Consider the following 24,521-nt stretch of genomic DNA (forward strand, 5'->3'; position numbering starts at 1 on the left):
GCAGCTGGCTCTGGGTGCATCTATGAGAACCCATGCAGCTGGCTCTGGGTGCATCTATGAGAACCCATGCAGCTAGTTCTGGGTGCATCTATGAGGACAGGAAGCTAATGAAGGTTGTCCCTACACCTCAGGGTAGCCAGTGGCCCTCTGGATATAATGTATTAGTCCTTTTTAGGTTGCTGTGAAAAGCATCAAGATTACAAACAACCTCTGGAAGAGTTTATTTTGGCCTATGGTTCTAGAGGGATAAGAGTCCATCCTGGCACGGAGACATAGCATGGAGAATAGGAAACAGATCCCATCTTCAGCCACAAACATGACGCAGAGAGCGTGAACTGAAAGTGGGGTAGGACTATGAACTCTCAAAGTCTGTCCCCAATAACATAACTTCCTGAGCCTCCCCAGACAGCGCCACCAACTGGGGACCAAGTGTTAAATGTCTGAACCTATGGGAGACATTCTCATTCAAACCCCCACAGTGGTTTTTCCAGTGTGGCCTATCCTTATCCCATGAGACCTGGCTTCCTCATCTTCGTAGAAACCCCTCCGATGGGCTGGCTCTTGCCCTCTTGTGGAATTGAGGAGGTTTAATCAAGGTGACCAGGGTAATAGCAAGCAAGCAAGTGAGTGAGTGTGAACCAAGCCAGGGGTGAGGTGGTTGTTTGGGCGAGGACTGACCAAAGCCACCATGGTCCTTGATAGGGAAGACAGGAGCCCAGGATGCAATGAAACCCCCAGAGCTGTGGGTTTGCCATCTTTGTGGAGGATATGACCACCTTCCTTCCAGAAAGAGTTGCCCCAGGCAGGAGGAAGGCAGCCCGGATCAGTTGAGGGCTTGAATGAGAGATCAGTCCCTAAACTGTTGGAATTCGCCTTGATGCTTGCTCCTGACATGTGGCCCCTGCAGTAACATGGGAGGCGTTGAGCCTCCCACTGAGTGTGTCGAGAAGAGTGGTGAAATCAAGCTCTATCCTCTCCCTGCTCCAGGGTCTGTCTACTTGGGAACCGCACGCTGGCAAAACGCAGCTTTGAGACCTGTGCCAAAACGCAGGTTGTCAGCAACGGCACAGTGACCACTGCACTCTGGCGCCTCTTCTGCAATGGCTCTAGCCTGAGTGCCACCTGTGATGAGTACTTTATACAGAATAATGTCACTGAGATCCAGGGCATCCCTGGTGTGGCCAGCGGTGTCTTCCTGGGTAAGTCTGGTGGGGAAGGCTGTGACCACTGCCCTGGGTTACTGGGGACTACTCTCAGGGCCCTGGTTCCTCTTGCTTAGACAAATCCTTGGAGTCCTGTCCAGCCAAACTCTAGTCTGGAATGACCTCCTTCAGGTGCTACAAACCAGCTGGGTAAGGCCAGGCACTCAATCTTTGTTTGAGATAAATACGCACTTTACAGCCCAGCATGGCCTGGAAAATTGCAATGTATCCATGATTGGCCTAGAACCATTTCTGTCATCCCCTTCCACATGCTGGGATAACAAATAGGGGGCAGTTTCATCTTGGTGTGAAGGAACTGTTCCTGGAGAGCCTGAACACTTGGCCCTAGTATCTAACCTCTGTGAGGTTGGGGTTCTGTGTGCTCCCCAGTGGAATGGTGTGATGTCAATAGGCAGCTGAGGGTTGTCTGGGTTGAGGGGTGAGGAGCACAGGGATCCCTCACTCACAGGGCCTCCTGGAATCTCTGAGGTAAGCCCTCTGGAGGAAGCAACTCCCAAGAGATCTCAAGGAAAGCATCAAGTGCACGGGGATGGAAGGCCAGTTATGGAGAGGTCCCTATGGGGTGTTCACAGTCGGTGCAAGACTGCATTGGGCCAGGCTGGAATGCAGTGGAGAGCGAAGGCGGCCACGTTTCTTGGATTATTGGAAGAACTAATGCGATTACAGCTTTGTGTTGCTGCCTTGCTGGTGGGTGCCCAGCAGGGAGGGCATTAAGACTGTGGGCAGCCAGCTGTTTGAGAGCATGTAGGTGCTGTGTGCAGGGATCCCCTAGTGTGAAACCTTGTGTTGAGGTTGGTGGGTTGGGGGGGGGGGGGGGGGAGGGGAAGGGAAAAGGGAGGTAGGGGGGGGGGGGGAGTAGCTTCTTGCCCTTGGTCCTTGCAAGCTGAGTGTCTTTGATTGAAATCAGAGCCACGGAAGAGCGAGAACCACCTGCGGTTGTGAGCATTCCCAGCAGAAAGTGGAAGGATTCTGTTAGGAGGTCTACTACTCCAGCCTGTTCTCCTTACAGACAACCTGTGGAGCACATATTCGGACAAGGGGGCATTTGTGGAAAAGAAGGGCGTGTCCTCAACACCCGTGTCTGAGGAGAGCCGGCCTGGTGCATTGCCATACGTCCTCACGGACATCATGACCTACTTCACCATGCTAGTTGGCATCTACTTCCCCTCCGTAACAGGTGAGGCTCCCCGCCTCCCTGCCTCCCCTGCTTCTCTTGCCTCTGTGTCTGTTTCTCTGTGTATTCCCCCATGAATATCTTCCTTTGACTCTTGTCTTTATGGCTGTTGCTGTCTCTGTCTCTTGGTCAGTCTCTGTTTTCTACTCTCTGTGTGTACGTCTCTCTGTCTTTCGGTCCTCAGGGACCATCTTACCAGCAAGCAGTGGTGATACTGGCCTGTCTTTCCTGACCTACAGATGAGTTGTGCTGTGGGCAATATCCTCTAGGTTTTCAGTCACTGTCACTCCTGTCTGTTCTGCAGGGATCATGGCAGGATCCAACCGCTCTGGGGACCTCAAAGACGCCCAGAAGTCCATCCCAACAGGGACCATTCTGGCCATCGTGACCACGTCTTTCATTTGTATCCTTAAAGGAGCCCTGCTGCCCTTGTTCAAGCCCTTCACTCACATTCTCATTGTACCCATCTGTGGTGCACTTTCCAGGTTTAGGGCCTGACCACAGGCTGCCCTGCGTGTAGCTCTGGCAGCCCCATGTGATGTGCCGTACTAAAACATGGCCACCGGATTCCTGTTCTCTTGCGATCGTATTTGGCACATGTCCCTCCAAAATCCCAAGTAAGAACTAAGGGTTATAATTCAGTGGTAGAGTGCTTATCTAACATGCACAAGGCCATGGCATCATATATCCAGTAATATCAAAGGAAAAAGAAATACAGCATACCATTGGATTGGTCTGGGACACTAGTTATACAGCCTTGATTGGGTGTAGTGCGGTATGTGGCATAAACACTGACCACAGTTGCTTTTGTGAAACTGACATTATAGGAGCCCAGTATCCTCCCAGTAGGGTGGTCTGGCCACCAACCAAGCACTTTTTGAGTACCCTGAGGTTGCATTCTCTTTAGAGAGGACAGTGTCCAAAGGACTATGGAGGTGTGGGATTACAACCATGGGGACAGGGTATGGGGATATCTTACCACTAAGTCATCCTGGGTTCAGCCCCATGGGATAGGGCCCACTGGCTAGTATGCATCTATCTGGAGCTTGGCCTAGGACTGACCACTCCTTGACTTCAGCTCAGATCTTTCCTGCATAGTGCTATTTGGGGCCTGCATCGAGGGTGTGGTCTTGCGAGATAAGTATGTTGGTTTTTTTACTACATGAACTCTGACTCTAATTGGTATATTGTCTTTCCTGAGAGAGACTTCAGCTTTGAAACTCAGTTACTCTTGGCCTCACAATTGTGTGTGAGCTGAAAGCTCTTACTTAACGAGTCACGCTGCCTCTTGCCTGACTCAAGCATTGTGTGTCAGCCCCTTGAGCCTGGAGCCTAAAGACTACTCAGAAAAGTTGAGGCCTGATGAAGCTGGAGAGGAGTAGACAGGGGTGTGAGAATGAGAGAGATGGGACCCGCTGCTGGGTCAGTGGGACTTTAGTGTAGACTATGGTGGACCCTTCCTTCTTATGGTACAAGTTTGTCAGAATCTCAGGGCTTCAGGGGGTCTTACAAACTGTATGGTGAAGAAATATAGTACCCCCAGACCTAAATATGACCGCTGCAGAAGTGGCAATGGCCAACACCATCTTGGCGTAAGCCAGGGCTTTCTGTACTGAGAGGATTCCAGCAGAACGGTGTCAGACCCCCAAAGCCCCTTCCGAGGGAAGCTGCCAAGCTGGTTGGGTCCTCCTACCTGGGTTGGGTTTTTTTTACCTCCCTTCTCCCTGAGCCCAGAGGTTCACACTCAAATAGAGGACAGAGATTTTTTTTTTTCTGTCTTCAGATCACTTTCTGGAAGTTCTACTGACCCCCTTCCCTGCTCACCCGTAGGTTTGGGGAGGCCCTGCAAGGGAACCTGGTCATTGGCATGCTGGCCTGGCCATCCCCCTGGGTCATCGTCATTGGCTCCTTCTTCTCCACCTGTGGTGCTGGCCTACAGAGCCTGACTGGGGCCCCCCGCCTGCTGCAGGCCATCGCCCGCGATGGCATCATCCCTTTCCTGCAGGTGAGCTGCGGCAGATGGTGCTGGCTGCCCTGAGAAGAGCCTTGAAAGGCCGTGTTTGGGTATGTAGGGTCCCTAAGAGTCCATCCTGCAGAGCCGAACCTATGGAATGAAGACAGGGGGACATTGGTTCCTGCCTTTGGACTCTACACTGGTCATCTCTCATACTAGCTACTGGGCTGAGGGTGCAGGGCAGAGGCCACCGAGCACTCTAAAGCCTTTTTCTGGTGGGCCGTGTTTGTCCATGTGACCCTGTTGAGGCTGTGCCAAGGACGGTCCCACTGAAGTTAACCAGGGATTGGTATCCCTGAACCTGGCATCTGTAGCTGGGACTGCAGTTACGGGAGTGAACCTAGAGGTGCAGGATGCGATGAGATTCCTGGGATTATGACATCTCAAAGCATCATAACCCAATAACTTAAACCAAAAGAAGTTGTTTTCCAAAAATTCTGGAGGCTATAGAGTTCCAGTGAGGCCACTGACCACACAGAAGTGATCTGAAGATAGAAAACAAAGCCAAACAAAAAAGAAAACCAACAAGCAAGCATGGAAGTCCAGGTGTGGCAGAGCTGTCCCCTGAGCCTGTCTGTGTGGCTGTTTAGTTTACTTTTGGGCCTGGCTTCATACTGCATAGTGACATGTGACGAAAGCTTGAAAGTCTCGAACACCTCACTTGTCAAGGACACTGCCTTGTCCACTTGTTCCGCTCACCTGTGGTGGGGTGTTCTCTTGCCCCAGCCCACCTTACCTCTCTCTCCATACTGCAGGTGTTTGGCCATGGAAAGGCCAATGGGGAGCCCACGTGGGCCCTGCTGCTCACGGCCCTCATCTGTGAGACAGGCATTCTCATCGCCTCCCTGGACAGCGTGGCCCCCATCCTGTCCATGTGAGTAGCCTAAAGGACACCAGGGTGGAGAGTGTGAGGGCTTGGCTACTGTCCCTTCCTGTGTGGACACAGGGTCAGGAATAAACATACAAGGCAGGCACAGAAGGCCAGGTGGTTGTGCTCTGGGTACACAGCTGTTGGTCCAGCCGAGGCCAGCATGGTTTTACAGAGAGCTGCTGTGGTAGGGGCAGTGGCTACTTTTGTGGTGTTTGGCCAGGGACAGTAGGATGGGACCTGTTTCTCAGCTGCTGTGTGGAGGCCCGTAGAGGAGGCACCAGTGTGTGAACAGGGAAGATCTCCCTGGAAGATGATGAGCAGTGTGTGGTGGGGCCCTGGCTGCTTTGCGGGGGGCAGCCGACTTACTGGGCCTTCCGCTCCAGGTTCTTCCTCATGTGCTACATGTTCGTGAATCTGGCCTGTGCTGTGCAGACCCTGCTGCGCACACCCAACTGGCGCCCACGTTTCAAGTTCTACCACTGGTAAGGCCTTCTGCATGGATGCCCTGAGGGACCCACAAACCTGAGCACATGCAATCTGTTCTGGAGGGCCCCCCTGTTGCTGGGCTTAAAACTGTTTTTGTGGAAAGAATTCCATGAGGTAATGGTCCTGTGCTGGTCTCTGAACTTTAAGGAAGGTCTGACTTGTACTTACACTCCTGGACACACGTGGGATTCTTGTATCATTCTGGTCAATCGGAAATGTGAAGATCTTAGGACTGCCAGTCTGCTTTGGGGTGGGGTGCACAGAGCCCGTTCTGTGTTCTGCAATGGCTGGGGTGTCTTGTCCATCTCAGGAGGTAAACAGGCATCTGCTGTCCTCAAGTTGCCACAATCCTGGGCCACAGCAGGGTGCCTAGAAGGAATTTCATATTTCAGGGATGACTGAGTGACAGGCCTGACTGCCAGGGGTTGAGGCTGATGTGCTGTTACAAGGAAGGCTTTCATGATGGGGAAGGTGCGGTTTGGGAAGCAGTTTCAGGTGCCAGTTAGGGGCTGTACTGGCCTGGTCTGAGCTTCCTGTTCATTAGGACCCTCTCCTTCCTCGGGATGAGCCTCTGCCTTGCCCTGATGTTCATCTGCTCCTGGTACTACGCCCTCTTCGCCATGCTCATCGCTGGCTGCATCTACAAGTACATCGAATACCGCGGGTGAGTGGCAGCCTCTCGCACGGCCGTGACTTCCCCACACTCCTCAGGCTCACACGGAATCAGGGCTTGACCTGCGCCCAGCCTGGGGGCGTGAATCTGGGTGCTGTTGATGAGGCCTCAGAGGTTAGACACCCTGTGAGATTTGGGGGTACTGTGTCATCCTCTGACCCCAGCCAGGCTGACTTGCTCAGGTATATGCCGATTTCCTGCCCGGGAGCCATTGTGCTCCCGGTTTTTTGTTTCGTTTTGTTTTCTGTTTTTTTAACATCACATTTATATATATATTTACATATATATATATGTTAAAGATTTATTATTTATTTGTTATGTATACAACATTCTGCCTCCATGTATGCCCGCACCCCAGAAGAGGGCGCCAGATCTCATTACAGATGGTTGTGAGCCACCCTGTGGTTGCTGGGAATTGAACTCAGGACCTCTAGAAGAGCAGACATCTTAGTGGCTCTTAACCACTGAGCCATCTCTCCAGCCCACGTCACATATTTTTAACGTCCTACTTTATCAGTGGGTACACCTATGGCTGCATATAGCAGCTGTGACTGTTAGTTTGTTTAAGGAATTTTGCACTCTGTCAAACACAGCACTGATGTGTGACACCCATTGTAAGCTTGTACACACACATGCACACACTCTGGACAAGGGTGGCATGTATCAGGAGCTACATGTCAGAGTTCTATTCCCACAGAGTTTCCTTCGTCCTTCCCTGACTGTTCTGCCCCTACTCTGGGCCTTGAGAACCGGTCTGGTTCAGGGCTCCCAAGTTATGGTCTTACCCTCATTCTTCCCTCTGTCCCTGGTGGTCAGTGCCACAGAGGAAGTCCTGCTGCTCATACCGTTCCATGCCACCCAGTAGCCCCTGCCTGTCTCTCAGGTTTACAGAAACTGTGAATACCCCAGCCAGGCAAACATTCTTAGAGTGTTACAGGGACAAGATGACCCTTTTCTCTACCCACACAGGGCTGAAAAGGAGTGGGGTGATGGCATCAGGGGCCTGTCACTGAATGCTGCCCGCTATGCCCTTCTGCGTGTGGAACACGGGCCCCCACATACCAAGAACTGGAGGTGAGTACCTCCTACAGCCATAGAATAGACAGCAGAACAGAGCAAAGACCCTAACCTGTTCATGGTTAATGCTGTCTCAGAAGCTTTTGCTGTTGGCCCCTGGGGAGAGATCTGACAGGGTCTAAGACAGGTCTTAGCACTGTCTAAGAATGGGAGAATAGCCAGAGATGGGACCTGGACATAGGTAATAAGCCACCAGCAGTATGGATTGGAGGCACACTCCTCTAAGAGCGTTTCGTTTGCCCTAAGGCCCAACTGAGCACCCTTAGCTGGGACACCAGTAGCCTTCGACACAGGGCCTGTACCCGCCTCTCCTGTCCTTCCCGTCTCACCCGTCTTACCCGTCCTGTGCTGTCTGTCTGCTGTCCTTCCCATCTGGTTTGGTGAGCACTGGAACCCAGGCTGTGCGATGCCATTGTAACTCCTGTCCTTGCTTACCCTACCACAGGCCCCAGGTGCTGGTGATGCTGAACCTGGATTCTGAGCAGTGTGTGAAGCACCCCCGCCTGCTGTCCTTCACCTCGCAGCTGAAGGCTGGCAAGGGCCTGACCATCGTGGGTTCTGTGCTAGAGGGCACCTTCTTAGACAAGCACGTGGAGGCCCAGAGGGCTGAAGAGGTGGGCAAGGGGAGTGTCATGAATGATGTGAGGGTTCCAGCTACCTAGGAAGGGCTGAGCCGTGTCCTGCATCTCGAGGTTTAGGAGCCACGATTTTAACATGTGCTGTCACTTGTACCTGTCAAGGTGGCTGCCAAGTCTGAAATGGTCAGGAGTAAGATTTGAAGAAAGGAGGTATGTGGTCTCCTGGGATAGAGAGGAGTAGGGACAGCTCCACTCGGCGTGCTGTAGAACTCAGGCACTATGGGCCCCCGTGCCTAGTCTTGGTACTTTGCTCCTGGTGCTTGTTATAGCTGCGCTCCCATGCGCCCCAGCTCCTTCTAGTATGTAGAGACGATGGGTAAATGAGGCAGTGTGCTGCAGATGCCTGATCCTGTGAATGAGGGGGAGAGTGACTAGAACCTGCTCCTGCGGACATACTGGTGCCATCTCTGTAGCCCGCTGCCCACATTTTGGTGTCTGTGTAACTCCCGGGATCCTATGCACGCTTTTGCATTTCTCTGCTTTCAGACTTGCGACAGAAAATCTTCAGCCTAAGCAGAGGCGAGCAAGTAGAATCATCAGTCCCCTAATGTCTACCTCTAGCCTCCGCTGTCCCCATAAGACCAGGGTGCTGTCACCTCCCTCCCCTTTCCTGTGACATCCTATTCTGTCATCTATCTAGAACCCTTTCTGATTGTCCACCTCCAGTGTCCAGCTTCCCAGATTATCAGAAACCTTTTTACTCTTCTCTCCATTTTGTGGACCTGACCCAGGGTTCCATCATGGCTGCCATGTCTGGGTATCACCCTCTTCTCTGGAGGGGGAGAGGTGATCAGCTTTTCTCTAATGGCCATCCATATCTGCTCTTGCTTGTACATTCAGGCTTCCTGCCGCCTGAGTGTCTGCAAGCTGCAGCCTAATTTCTGAGTTTAGGCTGTGCCAGGTGTAAGAGGTATGATTGTGAGCATGGGTGGGAATGGCTGTTGGTGACCCTGGTTTGTAGTGACAATCTCGTGGCCTTTTCAGTGATGGCATTGCTTACCCAGGCAGCTTTTCAGGTTAGTCAGATTCAGCAAGTTCAAGGAGGACAGGAAAACCATGGATCCTTCTCTTGCCCCTCCAAGGAGGCCAGCAGTTGTCCATCAGCGCTTGTCTCCTTGGATCTAAACACTGGCACCTGTTGACTGTAAACCCATGAATCGAAACATTGTAGCTATTGTCCTTAAGGATGGATGGGTTCTGCCTTGTGAATTGAAACATTGTAGCTATTCTCCTTAAGGAGGGTGTGTTCTGACTTGTGAATTGAAACATTGTAGCTATTGTCATTAAGGCTGGCCGGTGTTGTCTTGTGAATTGAAACATTGTAGCTATCATTCTTAAGGATGGATGTGTTCTCTCGTGAATTGAAACATTGTAGCTATCGTCCTTTAGAATGGACGGTGTTCTGTCGTGTCTGCCAGTAACTAACCTGCAGCTGGTCCGAGAAGCATTCTGTTATGGGGAAGGAGGTAGCTCTGTCATGGAGGTGCTCTTGCTTTTATTCGGTGATAACTCACGGGCACAGAGAGTCCAGTGTCTGCTATACGCACTGTCATGCACTGTGGAGGAAATCCCTGGAATTGAGACCACCAGTTGGGCATAAGGGTGTGCATGGGCTCCTGTTATCTGGTCTCACTGGCAACGAATGGGAAAAGGTATTTGTGTGGAAGTGATGGCTGCAAAGGATCCTCGGACCCCACTTTCAATCTCCATCCTGATAAGACATGAGACACACCCTTAGCTTTCTCACTTATGTCTAACAGTCTGATTCTCTTGGTTTTTTTTTTTGTTTGTTTTTTTGTTTTTTTTTGTTTTGTTTTTTTTTTTTTTGCAGTGCTGGGGTGGGGATGGGGAACCTAGGCCACCATACATGTTAGACAGGTGCTCAGCCACTGAGCCATCCCTAATCCCTGGGTGGATGATTTTAGTCTCTAAGTGCTTTTAGGCAGAAGGTTATGAGAAAGGCTTTAGCTTTGGAATTAGTCATTTCTATTGATCAGCAAAAACAAGAAAGAGCTGCCCAAGGGTCCATCTGTCTGCATGTCAGTATCTGGGCCCTGATTCACTTTTCTGATGGATCCCTGTCCTCCAATCAGACTGTTGGTAGTATAAAAATAAGGACATTTTGGGAAAGCCTTTTTATAAATCATCAAAGCTTATATAAGAAACTTGTTTACATGGTTTCTCCTTATCAGAATTAATGTTACTTTCCCTTCTACCTCACCAATTGTGTGTGAAGGCTCAAGAGTTTGAGTCTATCCTTCCTAACTGAGGTCCCATCTTCTCCTGTACGGTCTCCCTGCCCACAGTCACCCTGACTTGTCTGTTACAGTGCCGACCTGGGCTAGGTGCTTGCCTACTCGGGGCTCTGGCCTTTACAGCTTTCATTAGGCTAGGCAGGAGCTTCTTTAGCAGTAAGGCGAGAAGACCCAGCTCCAGCTCCTTGAGTCTGTAGCATGGGGAAAGCAATGTTGCAGCCAGTATCAGGGATACAGGCATCACAAAGCCAGGGCAATGGTGTTTGGGTGCCCTGTGAAATCCTGGTCTCTGCTGTGACCTTTAGCCTGCTTCAGCCTGAAGGACAACAGAATGCCCCTGCCACATGCCATTGTGCTGAGTCAGCCTCTGTAGTACTTCTCCTATGAAACCCCCATCCTGGGCACTGTTTTTTCCTTCCTGCTTAGGAGCAGCTGTGTCCCATGACCACACCTCCTGCCTGGGCTGCCTCCCACTCCCTGGCATGTTCCCCTTTTAGGACAGTGTGTTTAGATTGTTCCCGAATTACGCAGAATTCTATAAGTGGAACATGTCTGTGTGAGCCTGGTCTGCCCTGGATGGGTGGTAAAGATGAACAGGAAGTAAGGGAGGAAGGAGAGGGGTACTGGGGAACCATGTGGAGCTCTAGTGCAGGGCACTGTGGGGCTGACATAGGCCCCTGAAATCAGGCAAAGGAAGGAGAAGTGTTATGTGACCAGTGGAGCAATCCCGGACTGGGTGAAGACTTAAGATTGAGGTGTGGGCACGTTGGGCTCAAATATACTTCCTCCCTTTTCTAGCTCTGGGGCTCCAGGCCTTTCAGCCTCTGCCTCCGTCTCCACACAGCTGCCTGCCTTCTGCCTCAGGTCTCTCTGCCTATCTTTTTAGGGTGACTTGTTACTGGATTTTGGGTCCCATTGAACAGTCAGGATTATTCTGAAAGGACACCTTTTCCAAATAAGGTCACATTTCCCCATCTTGGCTATAGCATGGTCATAATGGACCTCTTTGGGAGCATCATTCACCCCTCCTGGTCCTAGTTCCTCAAACACATCTATCTCCTATGCAAACTACGCTGATCTCATTACAGGGTCTCCAAAGTCTTGACTCTCACAGCATCAGTGCTAAGTCTGAATCTCATCAGGGACTATGAAGAGGGACTCCTCCCTATGCCTGCATGAAGTGTGGAAAACGTGTGCCTACAGCGATGTGGCCTTCCTAGACTAAAAGGGAGGGTGCAGAGGCTGAAGGTCACCCTCTACATGCATGGGAAGTCTGATAGGGCTGTTCCTCTAGGTTCTATCTGATACCCTGCACTCAAGAGGACCTAGTAGGCCGGACACTATAGTTATGTAATGACAGCATCCCTAGGGCTGTTGATTAGTGAACGGTGTGTCCTGAGTCACAGTGGTCACCCTCTCTATCGACCCCTCTATTGACTTCTCTATTGTTCTGGGGAGGGAGGAGCTGTCCTGGTGGATGCCTGACAGAGTACCAGAAGTGGAAACTGGCATTGTGGCTTGTCCAGTTATTGCTGGAGCACTGGATTTGCTCAGAGGCTGTTAAAGTTGGCCCATTACTATGAAGCATTTAAACATTTAATGATCATTGTCTGATATGACCCTCCCACCCCCAATCCAAGTAATAATGAGTGTTTGGTAAAGACAGATCATTTTAAGGCACTATCATATTTAATTCACTATTTCAGGGTAGTAACCCTCCTTGACACCTACACACAGCTGTGTCTCCCAGTGCCAGGTTTATGTTGTCTCTCACACATATGTCTCACACAGATGGCCAGCAACTCCCAAGCACCCCTCAAAGTCTCCATTTCTAAACGTCAGGCTGTGGCATATGTGTAGGGCCCCCCTCACCGCAATGGTGACTGACGGGTGTCTTGACATCACATAGTGACACTCCCCTACAACTTCCACAGAACATCCGATCTCTGATGGGTGCAGAGAAGACCAAAGGCTTCTGCCAACTGGTGGTGTCCTCCAACCTGCGAGATGGCGCATCTCACCTGATCCAGTCAGCTGGCCTCGGTGGCATGAAACACAACACTGTCCTCATGGGCTGGCCAGAGTCCTGGAAGCAGGCAGATAACCCTTTCTCCTGGAAGAACTTTGTGGGTGGGTGTGGCAACCATTTTCCACCAAGGTTCCATGATAGCCCCAGCCGTGTTTCTGTCACACCCAAGTCTGGCTAGAGAGTATATATTTGGGACCTTTGAATGTGCTAGCCACGTTGTTAGTCACTGGGAAAGCAAATGGCTAGTTTATAATCTTTAATACTTTCTCCCCTAATACCCAAGCCTGATCTCCATTTGAGGCTTTTCCTAGAATGTGGCACACAACCCTCTGGAGACCATGGAGTAGCTGGTGACATGGAAGTTGTTCCTTAACACCCTCCTGGGTAGATGACTTGATGGGACCCTGCCTACTTAGCCCGTGACAATCGAGCTAGCCCCACCACCCTGAGATCTCACCCATGTATGCCTCTCTCCACAGACACCGTCCGTGACACTACAGCAGCACACCAGGCATTGTTGGTGGCCAAAAACATTGACTTGTTCCCGCAGAACCAAGAACGCTTCAGTGATGGGAACATTGACGTGTGGTGGATTGTGCATGATGGGGGCATGCTCATGCTGCTGCCCTTCCTGCTGCGCCAGCACAAGGTGTCTGCCGCAGGGACACTGGGACACAGCTAGGCTACAGGGACACCACGGCGTGAAGGGTATGGCCTTGCTTGAGTTCCTGCAGAAATGTCCCCTCCCTTCCCCAGGTGTGGCGAAAATGCCGGATGCGCATCTTCACTGTAGCCCAGGTGGATGACAACAGCATCCAGATGAAGAAGGACCTACAGATGTTCCTCTACCACCTCAGGATCAGTGCCGAGGTGGAGGTGGTGGAGATGGTGCGTACCCACCTGCATGCTCTCGGTGGGTAGGGGAACCTGGATGTCATGCTCCTCTAGGTTACTGTGTGGTCTCTATCCTTAGTTGACAGCTGCTCTGGGGGACGAGGCCAATGGGGTACAGTCCCTAGGGGTGAGGCCTTCCCAGAGAGGTCTGGAGCCATTGGCTTTGTTTTGTCCATGAGTTTATAGTTCGATGGCTAGAATGATTTGTCCATCTGTGGGTAAATAGGGTCACAAGTGTGGGGCTAACAGGTAGAAAAAAATGATTGGGTTACAGTAGATGCAATTTACTGTCTGAATGACTGAGGAGTGAAGTGAATTCTAAGATGCCTACTCCAGCCGTGCCCGAGGACCCAAGGTTGTCCCTGTGGACTGAGCAGCTCCATGGGGATGAACCGTGTACCCTTTGCTCCTCATTGCCTTCTGCTTTCTCTGAATGCCATGTTCTCAGTTGTGTGGTCTGGATGGCTTACTCTCTGATCGTCCATTTGATCATGGATGACACCCAGTGCACGTTGACCCTGTGTTCTGTGCATGGCTGTGTAGCCTGGTCCCTGGGGTAGAACTGGGAGGCCGTCATATTTGGTAGAAGTAGTCCCAGAGAGGCCGTTTGGTGAAGGGTATTCCAGAAGGGCCCATTCTCTTTCCGTGGCCATGTGGAGTGCCACGTTAGGTAGAGGGAGCCACTACCCTCTGTGGTCCCATGGAGACGTCACAGGTCTAGGGCTGCAAAGCTTGCAAACTGCCTGCCTCTGGCTATGTCTCTTTAATCATGGATGAGGCCTGGCATCTCCTTGCATTATTGACGACCTCTTGCATTTTCTTGTCAGCTCCCAGGGAACCTTGTGGGTACAGGGCTATGTTCTCCTCCCTCTGTAAGAGCTTTGTGTAAGTCAGAGTGCAGGTTGGCTCTGGGTTTTGTGCTCTGGGCGCATTTAGACGTTTCTCAGCCATTTGGAGTTGCAGACTCTCTCTGTGGCTTCTGATTGCAGCCTCCTCTCTCTGTAGATGGCTTTCTCGGTCTGGCTGCACACAGAAGTCATAGAAACAGCATTGTTAGCAGTCAGAAACCCATCATTCAACTTAGTAACAGAAGCTGCCCAGAAAAGAGCCATGGAAGGAGACAAGGTCCCGTGAGGCAGACCAGGGCTAGTCGTGGAGACCAGAAGCCAGGCCCTGACCTGGACCTATGTCTGGGATGTACACGTATAAGGCTGCCCAACCCCTCGGATTCAGTCTTGCACCAGGAGTTGGTTTCTAGAGTTAACCTCCATTTCCGAATACAGAAGTCTATGCCCTACAACTGGGAAACCCAGTCAGCTGACAAGGGGCTACCCTGAGTGTAAGTTTTGGGGTGTTTGGGTGTAACAGACAGGGCTATTCTGAGTCCCAACAGTCAAGATCCTCAAGAGCTTAGATGCTGCTGTCCCTTGGTTTGGTATGTTTACCTACGGACTTAATAATTCTGTGAGGGGTCAACTTGTCTGAGACGGGAAATGACAGTTATTTGGGAGCGTGTGTCCTTTGAGACCACAGCATCCACAGACAAGCCAGGAATGCCATGCCCAGAACCCCGAGCAGGGTGTGCTTGGTCAGTATGAGATGTAGCAGCATCACCTGTGTGGTAGTGCTGCCAAGTCCCCAGTAGGGATGAGGTAGGCTAATATCTCCATGCTTCCTTCCGTAGTCACACATACTCATACTTTCCCGGGCTGCTCTGGGATAGTGCTGTGTCACTCCAGGGGCACCGTGTCACTCAAGGCCTAGGATGTGTGGCCACTGCTTGCTTAGGTCTCTTGACAAAAGGGGGTTAGGTCACTGGTTGGCAACGACCCTGTTTTGTATACATTGTTTACTTTTGTGGCCTGACACGTTGTAGGTTGAAAATGACATTTCTGCATTCACCTATGAGAAGACACTAATGATGGAGCAGAGGTCACAGATGCTGAAACAGATGCAGCTGTCGAAAAATGAGCGGGAGAGAGAGGTATGTGCACCGGGAGAAGAGAATAGCTAGGGTAGTGCCATCTGGCCCCAGAGGGGGGATCTGTGCTGATGATAGAGGCAGAGGACAACCCAGCAACACGTGGCTCTGGATTGACATAGTTCCACGGCATTTGGCATTGAGTGTTGAAGAGCAAGCATGGCCCCCTGTGCCTGTTTAGCACAGTGTGACCCTGAGGACTGGCATCTTGTGATCATCTTACCTAGGAAAGGTACAGATGATGAAGAACATGACATCCATGTCTTTTGAGGCTATGCCCATAGGTCTTTTGTTGTACGAACTCCAGAATCTTACCTGTGACTTTGCAGTAGCAGAGTGGGTGGAGGGAATGATTCTCAATGGGGTCAGTGATAAATGTGGTCACAGGGCCACAAGAACCCTCTGCCTCCCGCCACTTTGTGACCTCAGTGTCCATGAGAATTGGCTAGGATCAGAGCAGTGATCACCCCACATTCTTAGGAGAGTTGGGGGCATAGGAGACAGGAGATAGGACCCAGATAGAATGCCCTCTGTATCTGTGCTAAGAGTCTGTAGCATGGATGCCTGCCAGCTAGCGGCTCCATCCAACACTGTCTGGGAAGACTTGGGGGCTTCGTTTCTGTCACTGTCCCTGTGGACTGCAGGGAGTCCCAGTGGTAACCTCTCTGTTCTGGCCTCAGCCAGGACAAAAATTACTGGATTAAGTGGCATCTTTAACCTTGAGAATTCCTAAACTCAGATCAAGGAGGGTTTGGGGTAGGGGATGACGTTCAGGAGTCTGACTTCAGCGGAAATGTGCCTCCATGTGGGACAGAGCCACTAGCTTGTTTGAAGCAGCTCAGCAGGATGTGTGGGAACCTTTGGTTGCACTGCTAGTGTGGTGGGTAACCAACACTCTTCTTCCCTGTGGAGGCTGTGAGGAAGTTAAGGCCACGGTGGGGGTGAGGGCACTGAGGGACCGTGAAGTTCAGACGTAGTTGAGTTAGCCCAAGGTCTCCATCGTGGAGGCCCCCCGCGATGAACCCTGCTGAACAGACAGGACTGAATGGCACAGGAATGAGTAGTGATCCCCAGTGGACTTTGATCCACCCTGGCTGGGGCTCTGCAGGGAAGCAGGCAGTGAGTCCTTGCCCATACTGGCTAAGGCTGTGAGGGTCAGGCAGGTGCAGCTCCTCACCCAGCCGGACTCACTTGTCTGGGCCCTGCAGAGGGCATGTGTCCTCATGAGCCAGTGACTCCTTCACACTGTCAAGTATGAAGAAGACAAGTGGCCACCTCTTGTTGCAGGCTCCCCTTGTCATGTGGGGACATTTACAATTCCTAGCTACGAGGGCCTTCCGTGTGGGGATTGCGATATCTTCAGCTTCATGTTGGCCCACTTAGCTTCCACGTGGGTGACTTTGTTTACTGGAGCAAGGTCTCTTAAGAGTCTTTTATCCCCAGTGAAGTCCTAGAAGTCCCCTCTCTACTGTCTGAGCCTTAGCTGTGACTCTGAGACACAGATAACCATGTTTCATTTTGTCCCTGGCTGTTGACAGCCTGGATCCAGAGAATTAGTGATGACTGTCATAGCCCAGACAAGAGGAAGAATTGTCCAGATCTCTGCCTCTGGCCTAGGGTTGCAGGTTGGTCTCAGATCTTTAAATAGTCACCCTGCTTCCTTGGTGCCTAAGCCACTGGATGGGGCTGTTAGGTAGGTACTCTGCTTGTTCATCCTCCCAGGCACTACCCTGGTATGACCCTCCAAAGCCTCTGTGAGCCTGGCAGGCCCTGCTTCCCTAGGGGACGCCAGAGGGGGTGAAGCAAGCTCCTCCCTGAGATGGAAGCTGCTATAGTGATACACCACGGTGTGTCTGCTGGTCAGGGTTGATGGATAAGAGGTCAGGGGCTACACCACGTAAGGAGTCTATGGCACCGGTGTTCCTTTAGCTCAGCAGAGTCCTAGATCCTTTTTTCTGCTTTTAAGGCAGGGAAGTGAGGTAAGAAGAGGTGGAGGGAACCAGAAGCCCATCTGGTAGTACAAGAGATAGGGAGACTGTTGTGAGGTGAGGCCAGCTCAGGGGCCCTCTGTAGAGCTGCTGTCCAGTGGTTGAGGGGTCCTAGCCAGTTACACACGAGTCCTCTTGGTTTATTGGTCTCGCTGGTCAGGTTCCCTCCAGGGTAGCTTTCAAGAGCCGTCTTCTGTTCCCTCTCCAGGCCCAACTGATTCACGACAGGAACACAGCATCCCATACCACAGCAGCTGCTAGAACCCAAGCCCCACCAACGCCCGACAAAGTGCAGATGACGTGGACAAAAGAGAAGCTCATCGCAGAGAAACACAGGAACAAGGACACCAGTGCATCGGGCTTCAAAGACCTCTTCAGCCTCAAGCCGTGAGTTTCTGTGTGGGTTGGGCCAGTGCACAGTAAGGGCAGACCACAGGCCCACAGGCCTGCAGAGAACTGGGACCAGCCCAAGGCCATGCTGTCAGCGCCAGTGAGTCAGGTCACAAGGGGACTCGGCTGGGAACTGTACTCTTCTACTGCTAATGACTTCCCTCTGCTTGGAAAGAGGGGCTTATTCCCCTTGGAAAGGTGAAGCTCCAGACCCACAAAAGTCTAGGCCCCCATCATTTTGGCTGACTTGAGAACCTTAAGACTGAGGTCCTTGTGGCTGTCACAGTTGTGGGGATGCCATTATGACAGGTTTAGTTAAGTTCCATTGACATAGTCCCCAAGCCCGAAAGCAAGCCAGGGGCCCCTTTGACCGGCTCTTCATGGTGGGATGATTCTAAAGCTCCAAGTTCCTAGGGAGGGAAAGAGGGCTTTGGGGTCCTGTGAGGTGAGAATCCGTTGACGTACCATGGTCAGCCATTTTACCAGCTTAGCATGGCCACCATTACTTGAATTAACTCAATCGTGTGGAATCCTCTGCTGGAGTAACCTGCTCTTTGTGTTCTCTTCCATGTAGAGAGTGGGGAAACCTGTAAGTGCACCTTCGTTTTTAGCCTTGTAGACTGAGTTGCCTTGCATGCCTGCGTGCGTGTGGACAGCCCTGTGCATGTAGAGCCCTGTTTGACCTCACTGCCTCCTCTCAGAGCCGCTCAGGGCACACGCCCAGATGTCGTTCCCTAAGAGACACCAAAGATAGTGTCGGAGGGCTGGTTCTGTGCTGCTCTGAAGGAGGCTAGGCGTGTGCTTCCTGCAGCAGTGAGCGGCTTCACCCACACCCCTCCAGATCTACTCAGTAAGACAAAATTGCTTTCTTAGCTCACCATCCATTCAGGAGGCTCCCATTCCTTCCTCTCCAGTGAGAAGGGGATGCGGATCAGTTCTGTGTGATCAGACTACCTGTGTGTGAGCTCTTGGACTTGGACGTCAGGGCCAGGAGTCCGAGGCGGGGATCCGAGGGTCCAGCTGCCAAACCTATGGGTGGGAGCATTCTAGGAAGACATAGGCTGGGGTCGCTCTTGTCCTTTCACCTCTGTTGTCCCTGTTCCCGTCCTGCCTCACGTCAGTCATTCTGAGTTGTTGTCCCTGACAAGCAGGTAGTGTGCACAGTACTGGTAAAGAGCCCTTAGTTATACTCAAACACTGAGGGAACCTTGAGAAGCTGAGACACCCCAGGCTTTCTGCTCTCTGGAAATCCAAAAGCTCCCCGCCTCCATAGTTTATTAAAACACATAATCACATAGCAGCAGGGTTTGATCCCACACCTCTTGCACACACGTGCCTTTACGTACATATAGATGCCTGCACACACAGGGAATCTGGGTGGGGTAACTACTTAGCTTTCAGGATCCAGAGTTGCCTTACTCAGCCAGGGTCAGGAAGAAGTTTAAAGATCACAGGCCCATTTCCTGGTTAGTCTAGCAAGGGGTGTGTTTTCTTTCACAGTGTCCTTGGAACCTATACGGCTACGGGACGTGTGTTGGTTACAGTGCATGTGTGTACCAGTTAGAAAATGTGTACACCTGCTGGAACATGTGTGCACCAGTTAAAGCTCATGCATGTGTGCTGGTCTGAGTACATTTGTGTTTGTGCACACACCGGTGTACCCACCTGCACGTGTGTGTTGGTATGCCCCTCTTAGCGTCTGTAGACATTTGAGTGCATGTGTTTTCTATTTTGGATGGTCTTGGGCAGCTCTGCTGACAGCGTGCCAAGGACATGTAACTTTACCTCCTGCTGCCAAGACTGCTGTGTAGACTTAACTCCCAGGTCTGGACACTATCTAGAAAGTTCATTTGAACAAGACATTCTACTGATTAACTCTGCTGTGTTACTGGGAGCCGAGATGGGATTCAGGTAGCTTTCAGAACTCAAGGGCCTTTCCCGAACCCTCTGGTGTCTCTAGCTTCAGCAGGTCAGACCCAGAACTGACACTCAGCTTCCATGTGGCTGCCGTAGTCTCTCACCCCTGGGCTCTTGTATTTCATGCAGTTTGGGAACTGCTGTTGGACCAAACACACAATAATTGTGCCCTTCCCATGCAGTGAATCCAGGGTTCCTGTAATGAGAGGCCTGGATGGTGCCACAGAGACTGGCCTGTAATTTTATCAAATTAAACTGAAGAGAGAAGATAAAGGGCCCATGACTGTTTTCTTCCTGGAAGAATGGCAGTTACAAGCTGATATATTTGGCTTAGAGTCGAGTTGATCAGTGGGTGTGATCCTGGACCTCTCTATGACCCTCAAATGGCAGCTTCATCTGCCTGTCCCTGTATCTGAGGCAGAGATGCCGCTACTCAGAAGGGCTACAATCAAGACTGCATGGGCAGATGAGCAGGCTGGCCACAGAGTCTGCCCTATGCCCTGAGCCCAGGGATGTGCCAGATGTCCCAAAACAGATAAAAATACAGATTCATAGGGACAGGAAGTGCTCTGTGGCAGTTTCCCAAGGAAGCTTCCTAAACATTGGTTCTACATTCGGTTGATAGAGTCCTCTAGAGAGGGGATGAAGGCTAGCCTCTGTGGTATCCTCACATTTACGTGGCTGTGATCCCTAGGACCTGGGGCATTGAGGAGTACAGAACCCCATATAGCAGCAGGGCACCATGGTGTAGGGATCAGTGATGCTCTGCTCGCTCCGGAGGTTACAGACAAGTATCCGAACCACACAGTGGTAGAAGCTTAGTTCTTAGTCGCAGCTTGGCAAGGGCAGGAAAGAGGGGTGCCTGAGCCCAAACCCAGTTCTCTGCTAAATCCCGGCTGCAGCACAGACCCTGAGGGTCCATGGGTGGTGATGTCGTGACTTTGGCAGACCTCCCTAGACCTCAGTGCTGTGTACTCAGTTCAACAGATGTGGGGTCAGGAGGATGCCAGGGATTCAGCAGTTGTAGCCCCTGCCCTAAGAAGCAGGCCAGTTCCCACGTCTGCCCAGACAGCCGCTGTGCCCCATACCCTGTCTCTGCCTGTACCGATGGCTGCTTCGCAAGCGCAGCTGACTGAATGCATTGTAGTTTACCTGCGTTACTTTACGGTCCCTAGAAGCTTAGCAGTTTAGCGATGCGCTGTTCTGAAGTATCTAGAGCCAAACGCTTTCTGCTGCTAAGTAAGTCGCCCCACACCTGACCTCAGATGATCCGCTGAGCCCTTCCTAGCGTACATGAACAAAATGGGAGGGCTAGGTAGGCTGCAAGCCTCAAGCCCACTGTGCTGCCCGCTGTACCACCCTTCTCCCAGGGACCAGTCCAACGTCAGGAGGATGCACACAGCTGTGAAGCTCAATGGTGTGGTCCTCAACAAGTCCCAGGATGCACAGCTGGTCCTGCTGAATATGCCAGGCCCTCCGAAAAATCGTCAGGGGGATGAGAACTGTATCCTTTCCAGTGTTTCCTGCTGGGGGGCGGGGGGGGGCGGGGTTGGTGAACACTATTACAGCTACAGCACTGTCAGACCTGGGTCCCCTTGTTCTCAGAGCCTCTGCTCCTGCGAATGGGGGACACAGAGGTCCTCCTGAGCCTCTCAGTACCAGAGCATGCTTTTCTGCCCGTTGTGTACTGTGCATTGCCCTGGGGACCTTGGATAAGACAAAGGAAGGCAAGTGCTGCAGAGTCTGAACAGACTGAAGGGCTGGCTGGGTCCTTCTAGCATTTGGAGAAACAATGTTGCATTTAAGCTCCTGAGGAGAGTGACGGGCCCTTTCTTGTGGTGCCGGGACTGAGCACCTGCATGCTAGTAAGCACTCCACCCGGGCCACAGCCCCATCCCAGGATGAGAGGCAGTGGCAAATCCATCTGGTGTGTCCCTGGGTGATAGGCCTGGTTCATAGGACACAAACTGGGTTCCCCGGATGCCTAGCAAGTGCAGTCTTGCCCTAAGCCTTCCTGAATAGAACAGTAAACCCACACAGGAAAAACTGAGCCTACCCACTTTTGGTCTCAGTGGCCTCCCTCCCAGAAGCAGAGCCGTCCTCAGAGACAGTGCTAAGACTCCCTGCCTGGATGGGTGTCCTCTCAGCAGGCTCCCTGGGCTGTTTCCCCCAGTAGTCATATCAAGGGGACAAGTGTTACAGCTCAGCCTGTTGGCCACAGCCTTGACAGTTTGTGCTTTGTGGGTGCCAAGGTATCTCTGGGGTCTTGTCGGGCAGCCACTTGGGATCACCGTGGCAGATTAGGGAGATGTTTCCTTAGGCTTCTTGGTCAGAGACCACCCAACCACCAGGCTTCCCGGGAGTGACCCAGTTGTTGGTTTCAGGGGGATGGGGTTAGTAACTGGAAGCTCCAGGACTATCTCTGTTCTCTGGAGGTGGTAGTTTCCCTCCCGGTCTTTCCTGTCGCCACCCCTTCATCTCTTAGAGCTCCCTAGCCCATCTTGGGGTCTGCCCATCTGCCACTGACCTTGGTTTCTTGGGCTGTCTGTAGTGTGCACTGGAGTCCCTTGTGTGTCCAGTTGAGATTGGTACGCCCTTAACTATCACTACAGACATGGAGTTTCTTGAGGTCTTGACTGAAGGGCTGAACAGGGTCCTCCTGGTCAGGGGTGGCGGCCGGGAAGTCATCACCATCTACTCCTAACACCTGTAGCCTGGACACACCTGGATGGGGTCAGGACTATGCTAGCAGCCTATGGCCAGGCTCGGGCCCACCAGCACGCCTCTGACCGGTGGCCATTGCCCTACCAAGATGTCGCGGTGATTCTGGTCACTCTGCCACACATGGCTTCCCACAGACATAACACCCCTAGGCTTCCTCCAAGCAGGAGATGCTCCAGGGGCAGTGCCTAGAGCTGTTCTGACAGGAGCGGCTCCTTGTGTTCTTGTGGGCAGTGGTAGGTATACCCAGGACTCTGGGGTCAGCTCTTCCCACTACAGGCAGGGCCTCGCCTCCAGGTACTAGTATCACTTGTCTGTGGATGACTGTCCAGTATTTTGTGGCAGTTACATTTCATTTCTACCCTGTCCAGAACGTGTGAACGTACGCACAGTTCCCTGGGGCTGGAATGTCAGTGAGCTGTTCCCCATTGGCTTCTGCCACCTCTGTTTCTTGGAGTGTCCTTGCTGTGCTTTCTGTACCGTAAGCAAGCTGAGGACTGTCCACTCTTCCTCCTCATTACCTGCCCACACTCCTCAGGCACGGCTCAGGGTACCCCTGGAAAGTGAGACAGTGTTTACAGGGTGGGAGTGGGTCACCCTTTGGGCGGGTGGTGCCTGCTAGCTGTGTTCCCATCTGGGTTAATGCCCTAAGAGCTCCTGCAGAGCCAGGGATGTCTGCAGCCAGTCTGCTTCCTCTTCTCACGGGAACCCAGCCCCTCTATTTCCTAAGCACTGAGCTGGGAACCTCAAGCATGTGACCACAGAGCCCCACACTGTGTCGAGCAAACAGCAGGAACTCTGAGGAGTCTGCACACAGTCCATGACAGCAGGAGCCTCCCAGAGTGTGAACCACGAGGGGGCGCAGCATACCATTTTGCACATACGACATGCCGTCCCACCCTCCTGGGGAGAGCACGCCCCGGCCCATGGCCCCCGGGTCTTTCTGGCCGAGTCTCTTGTCCCCTGCCGTGGATAACCCCACTTAGCTGAGGCCACAGGCACCTCTGTACTTTCAAGAACCCGACATCATTTGCACTGTCCCCTTGTGCACTCTGCTCTGTAGGTCACGGTCTGTTCAAAGGCTGCGGGCAACAGCAGCGATCAGTCCCTCGTGTTCTGTATGGCATATTTATTTATTTAACCCTCTCTGGGGAAGCTTGATAGAGATATCTTCTGTGTGGATGCTCCATGCTGCCAGGCCCTGGGTCATCTCTGGCTTCCCCCCAAGAGAATCAATCCTGTCCGTATTCAGGAAGTCGCCATGAGGGTAGAGGCCAAGAGTGCACCTGTACACTCAGACTTTGTTAGGCACCCCAGAGTAACCACTGCTAAGCTCGTGTCCCCATCAGTATAGTGGTGTCCACTCCTGATTTGACTCAGCTTTGACTTTGGTTCAGACTCTAAATAGCCAGAGCAGAGCAGGTGAGGCGCCTCTGCCAGCAGCTAGGAATGCCCTAGGTGGCAGGCCTTTCCAGGTTCTGGGTCACTGCTCAAAAGAGCCCCCGTCAGAGTGTCCTGCGTCCTTTCTCTTGCAAACTCTGTGCTCCTGGTAACTGTGGCCATTCGAATCAGTTTCACATTTTCCTTTTTATAGGCTTTTGTCTTTGTATGACTTTGTTTTAGTAGAAAAGTAAAGTTCTTCGAAATGTAAGTGTTTGAAGAACCTCATGTGTCTCGCTTACTGTAAAATTTAGTGATGGGAGAAGATGCACTGACTCGTTTCTTTCCAGAGGTCCACTGCGGGGCCGACTCGGGGTTAGGGTTGAGCCTCCTGCATCAGAGAGGCACTGCAAAAATACTAAAGGGAACTCTCCTGCCTGCTCGTTAGGGTTAATAACTGCAAGCTCAATACTGCCCATTGTAGGGACTCAACACAGAATTTGTCTAAGGATGAGAGCCCCAGAATCATCAAAGTACAAGTAGAGCTATAATCCAGAAAATGGGGTAACGAGTAGGAGGGTGTTGTCACTGGGATACAGAACTCTGCAGCCATGGGAATGGCATTAGGACCCCCCCCCCAAATTAAGTAGGGTTATTTTTTGTGACCCAGGACGTATCCTGCTCCCTGGCATTCACCATGGCATTATCCATACCCGAGCATCCGTGCAGTAGAACATGCACAGACCTAGGAGACCCTCTCAGACCAGTTGACACTCCACTGTGCTGGTTCACACGGCAAAGGCGGATGCC

General features: G+C 51.9%; 1 protein-coding gene across 5 annotated transcripts in view; it reads left to right on the forward strand.

Moving 5' to 3' along the window:
• Slc12a7 (solute carrier family 12 member 7) overlaps positions 1-23,977 on the forward strand; it is an 85,573-nt gene extending 61,596 nt beyond the window's left edge. For 3 of the 5 annotated variants that reach the window (XM_026783784.1, XM_026783786.1, XM_026783787.1), the window contains 18 exons: positions 988-1,199; positions 2,233-2,400; positions 2,702-2,800; positions 3,481-3,538; positions 4,228-4,402; positions 5,167-5,285; positions 5,666-5,764; positions 6,313-6,432; positions 7,411-7,515; positions 7,964-8,132; positions 12,346-12,541; positions 12,920-13,089; positions 13,197-13,328; positions 15,211-15,318; positions 17,512-17,690; positions 18,268-18,282; positions 20,981-21,114; positions 22,223-23,977. In XM_026783784.1, the coding sequence (XP_026639585.1) occupies positions 988-1,199; positions 2,233-2,400; positions 2,702-2,800; positions 3,481-3,538; positions 4,228-4,402; positions 5,167-5,285; positions 5,666-5,764; positions 6,313-6,432; positions 7,411-7,515; positions 7,964-8,132; positions 12,346-12,541; positions 12,920-13,089; positions 13,197-13,328; positions 15,211-15,318; positions 17,512-17,690; positions 18,268-18,282; positions 20,981-21,114; positions 22,223-22,314 (2,350 nt within the window). In that variant the 3' untranslated portion in view covers positions 22,315-23,977. The remainder of the gene's footprint in view (positions 1-987; positions 1,200-2,232; positions 2,401-2,701; positions 2,801-3,480; positions 3,539-4,227; positions 4,403-5,166; positions 5,286-5,665; positions 5,765-6,312; positions 6,433-7,410; positions 7,516-7,963; positions 8,133-12,345; positions 12,542-12,919; positions 13,090-13,196; positions 13,329-15,210; positions 15,319-17,511; positions 17,691-18,267; positions 18,283-20,980; positions 21,115-22,222) is intronic. The other 2 variants (XM_026783785.1, XM_005356716.3) reach the window with 1 other exon arrangement.
• The last annotated feature ends 544 nt before the right edge of the window (positions 23,978-24,521 follow it).

The sequence above is a fragment of the Microtus ochrogaster genome, chromosome 19 (assembly GCF_000317375.1).
Source record: "Microtus ochrogaster isolate Prairie Vole_2 chromosome 19, MicOch1.0, whole genome shotgun sequence".
Lineage (NCBI taxonomy): Eukaryota > Metazoa > Chordata > Mammalia > Rodentia > Cricetidae > Microtus > Microtus ochrogaster.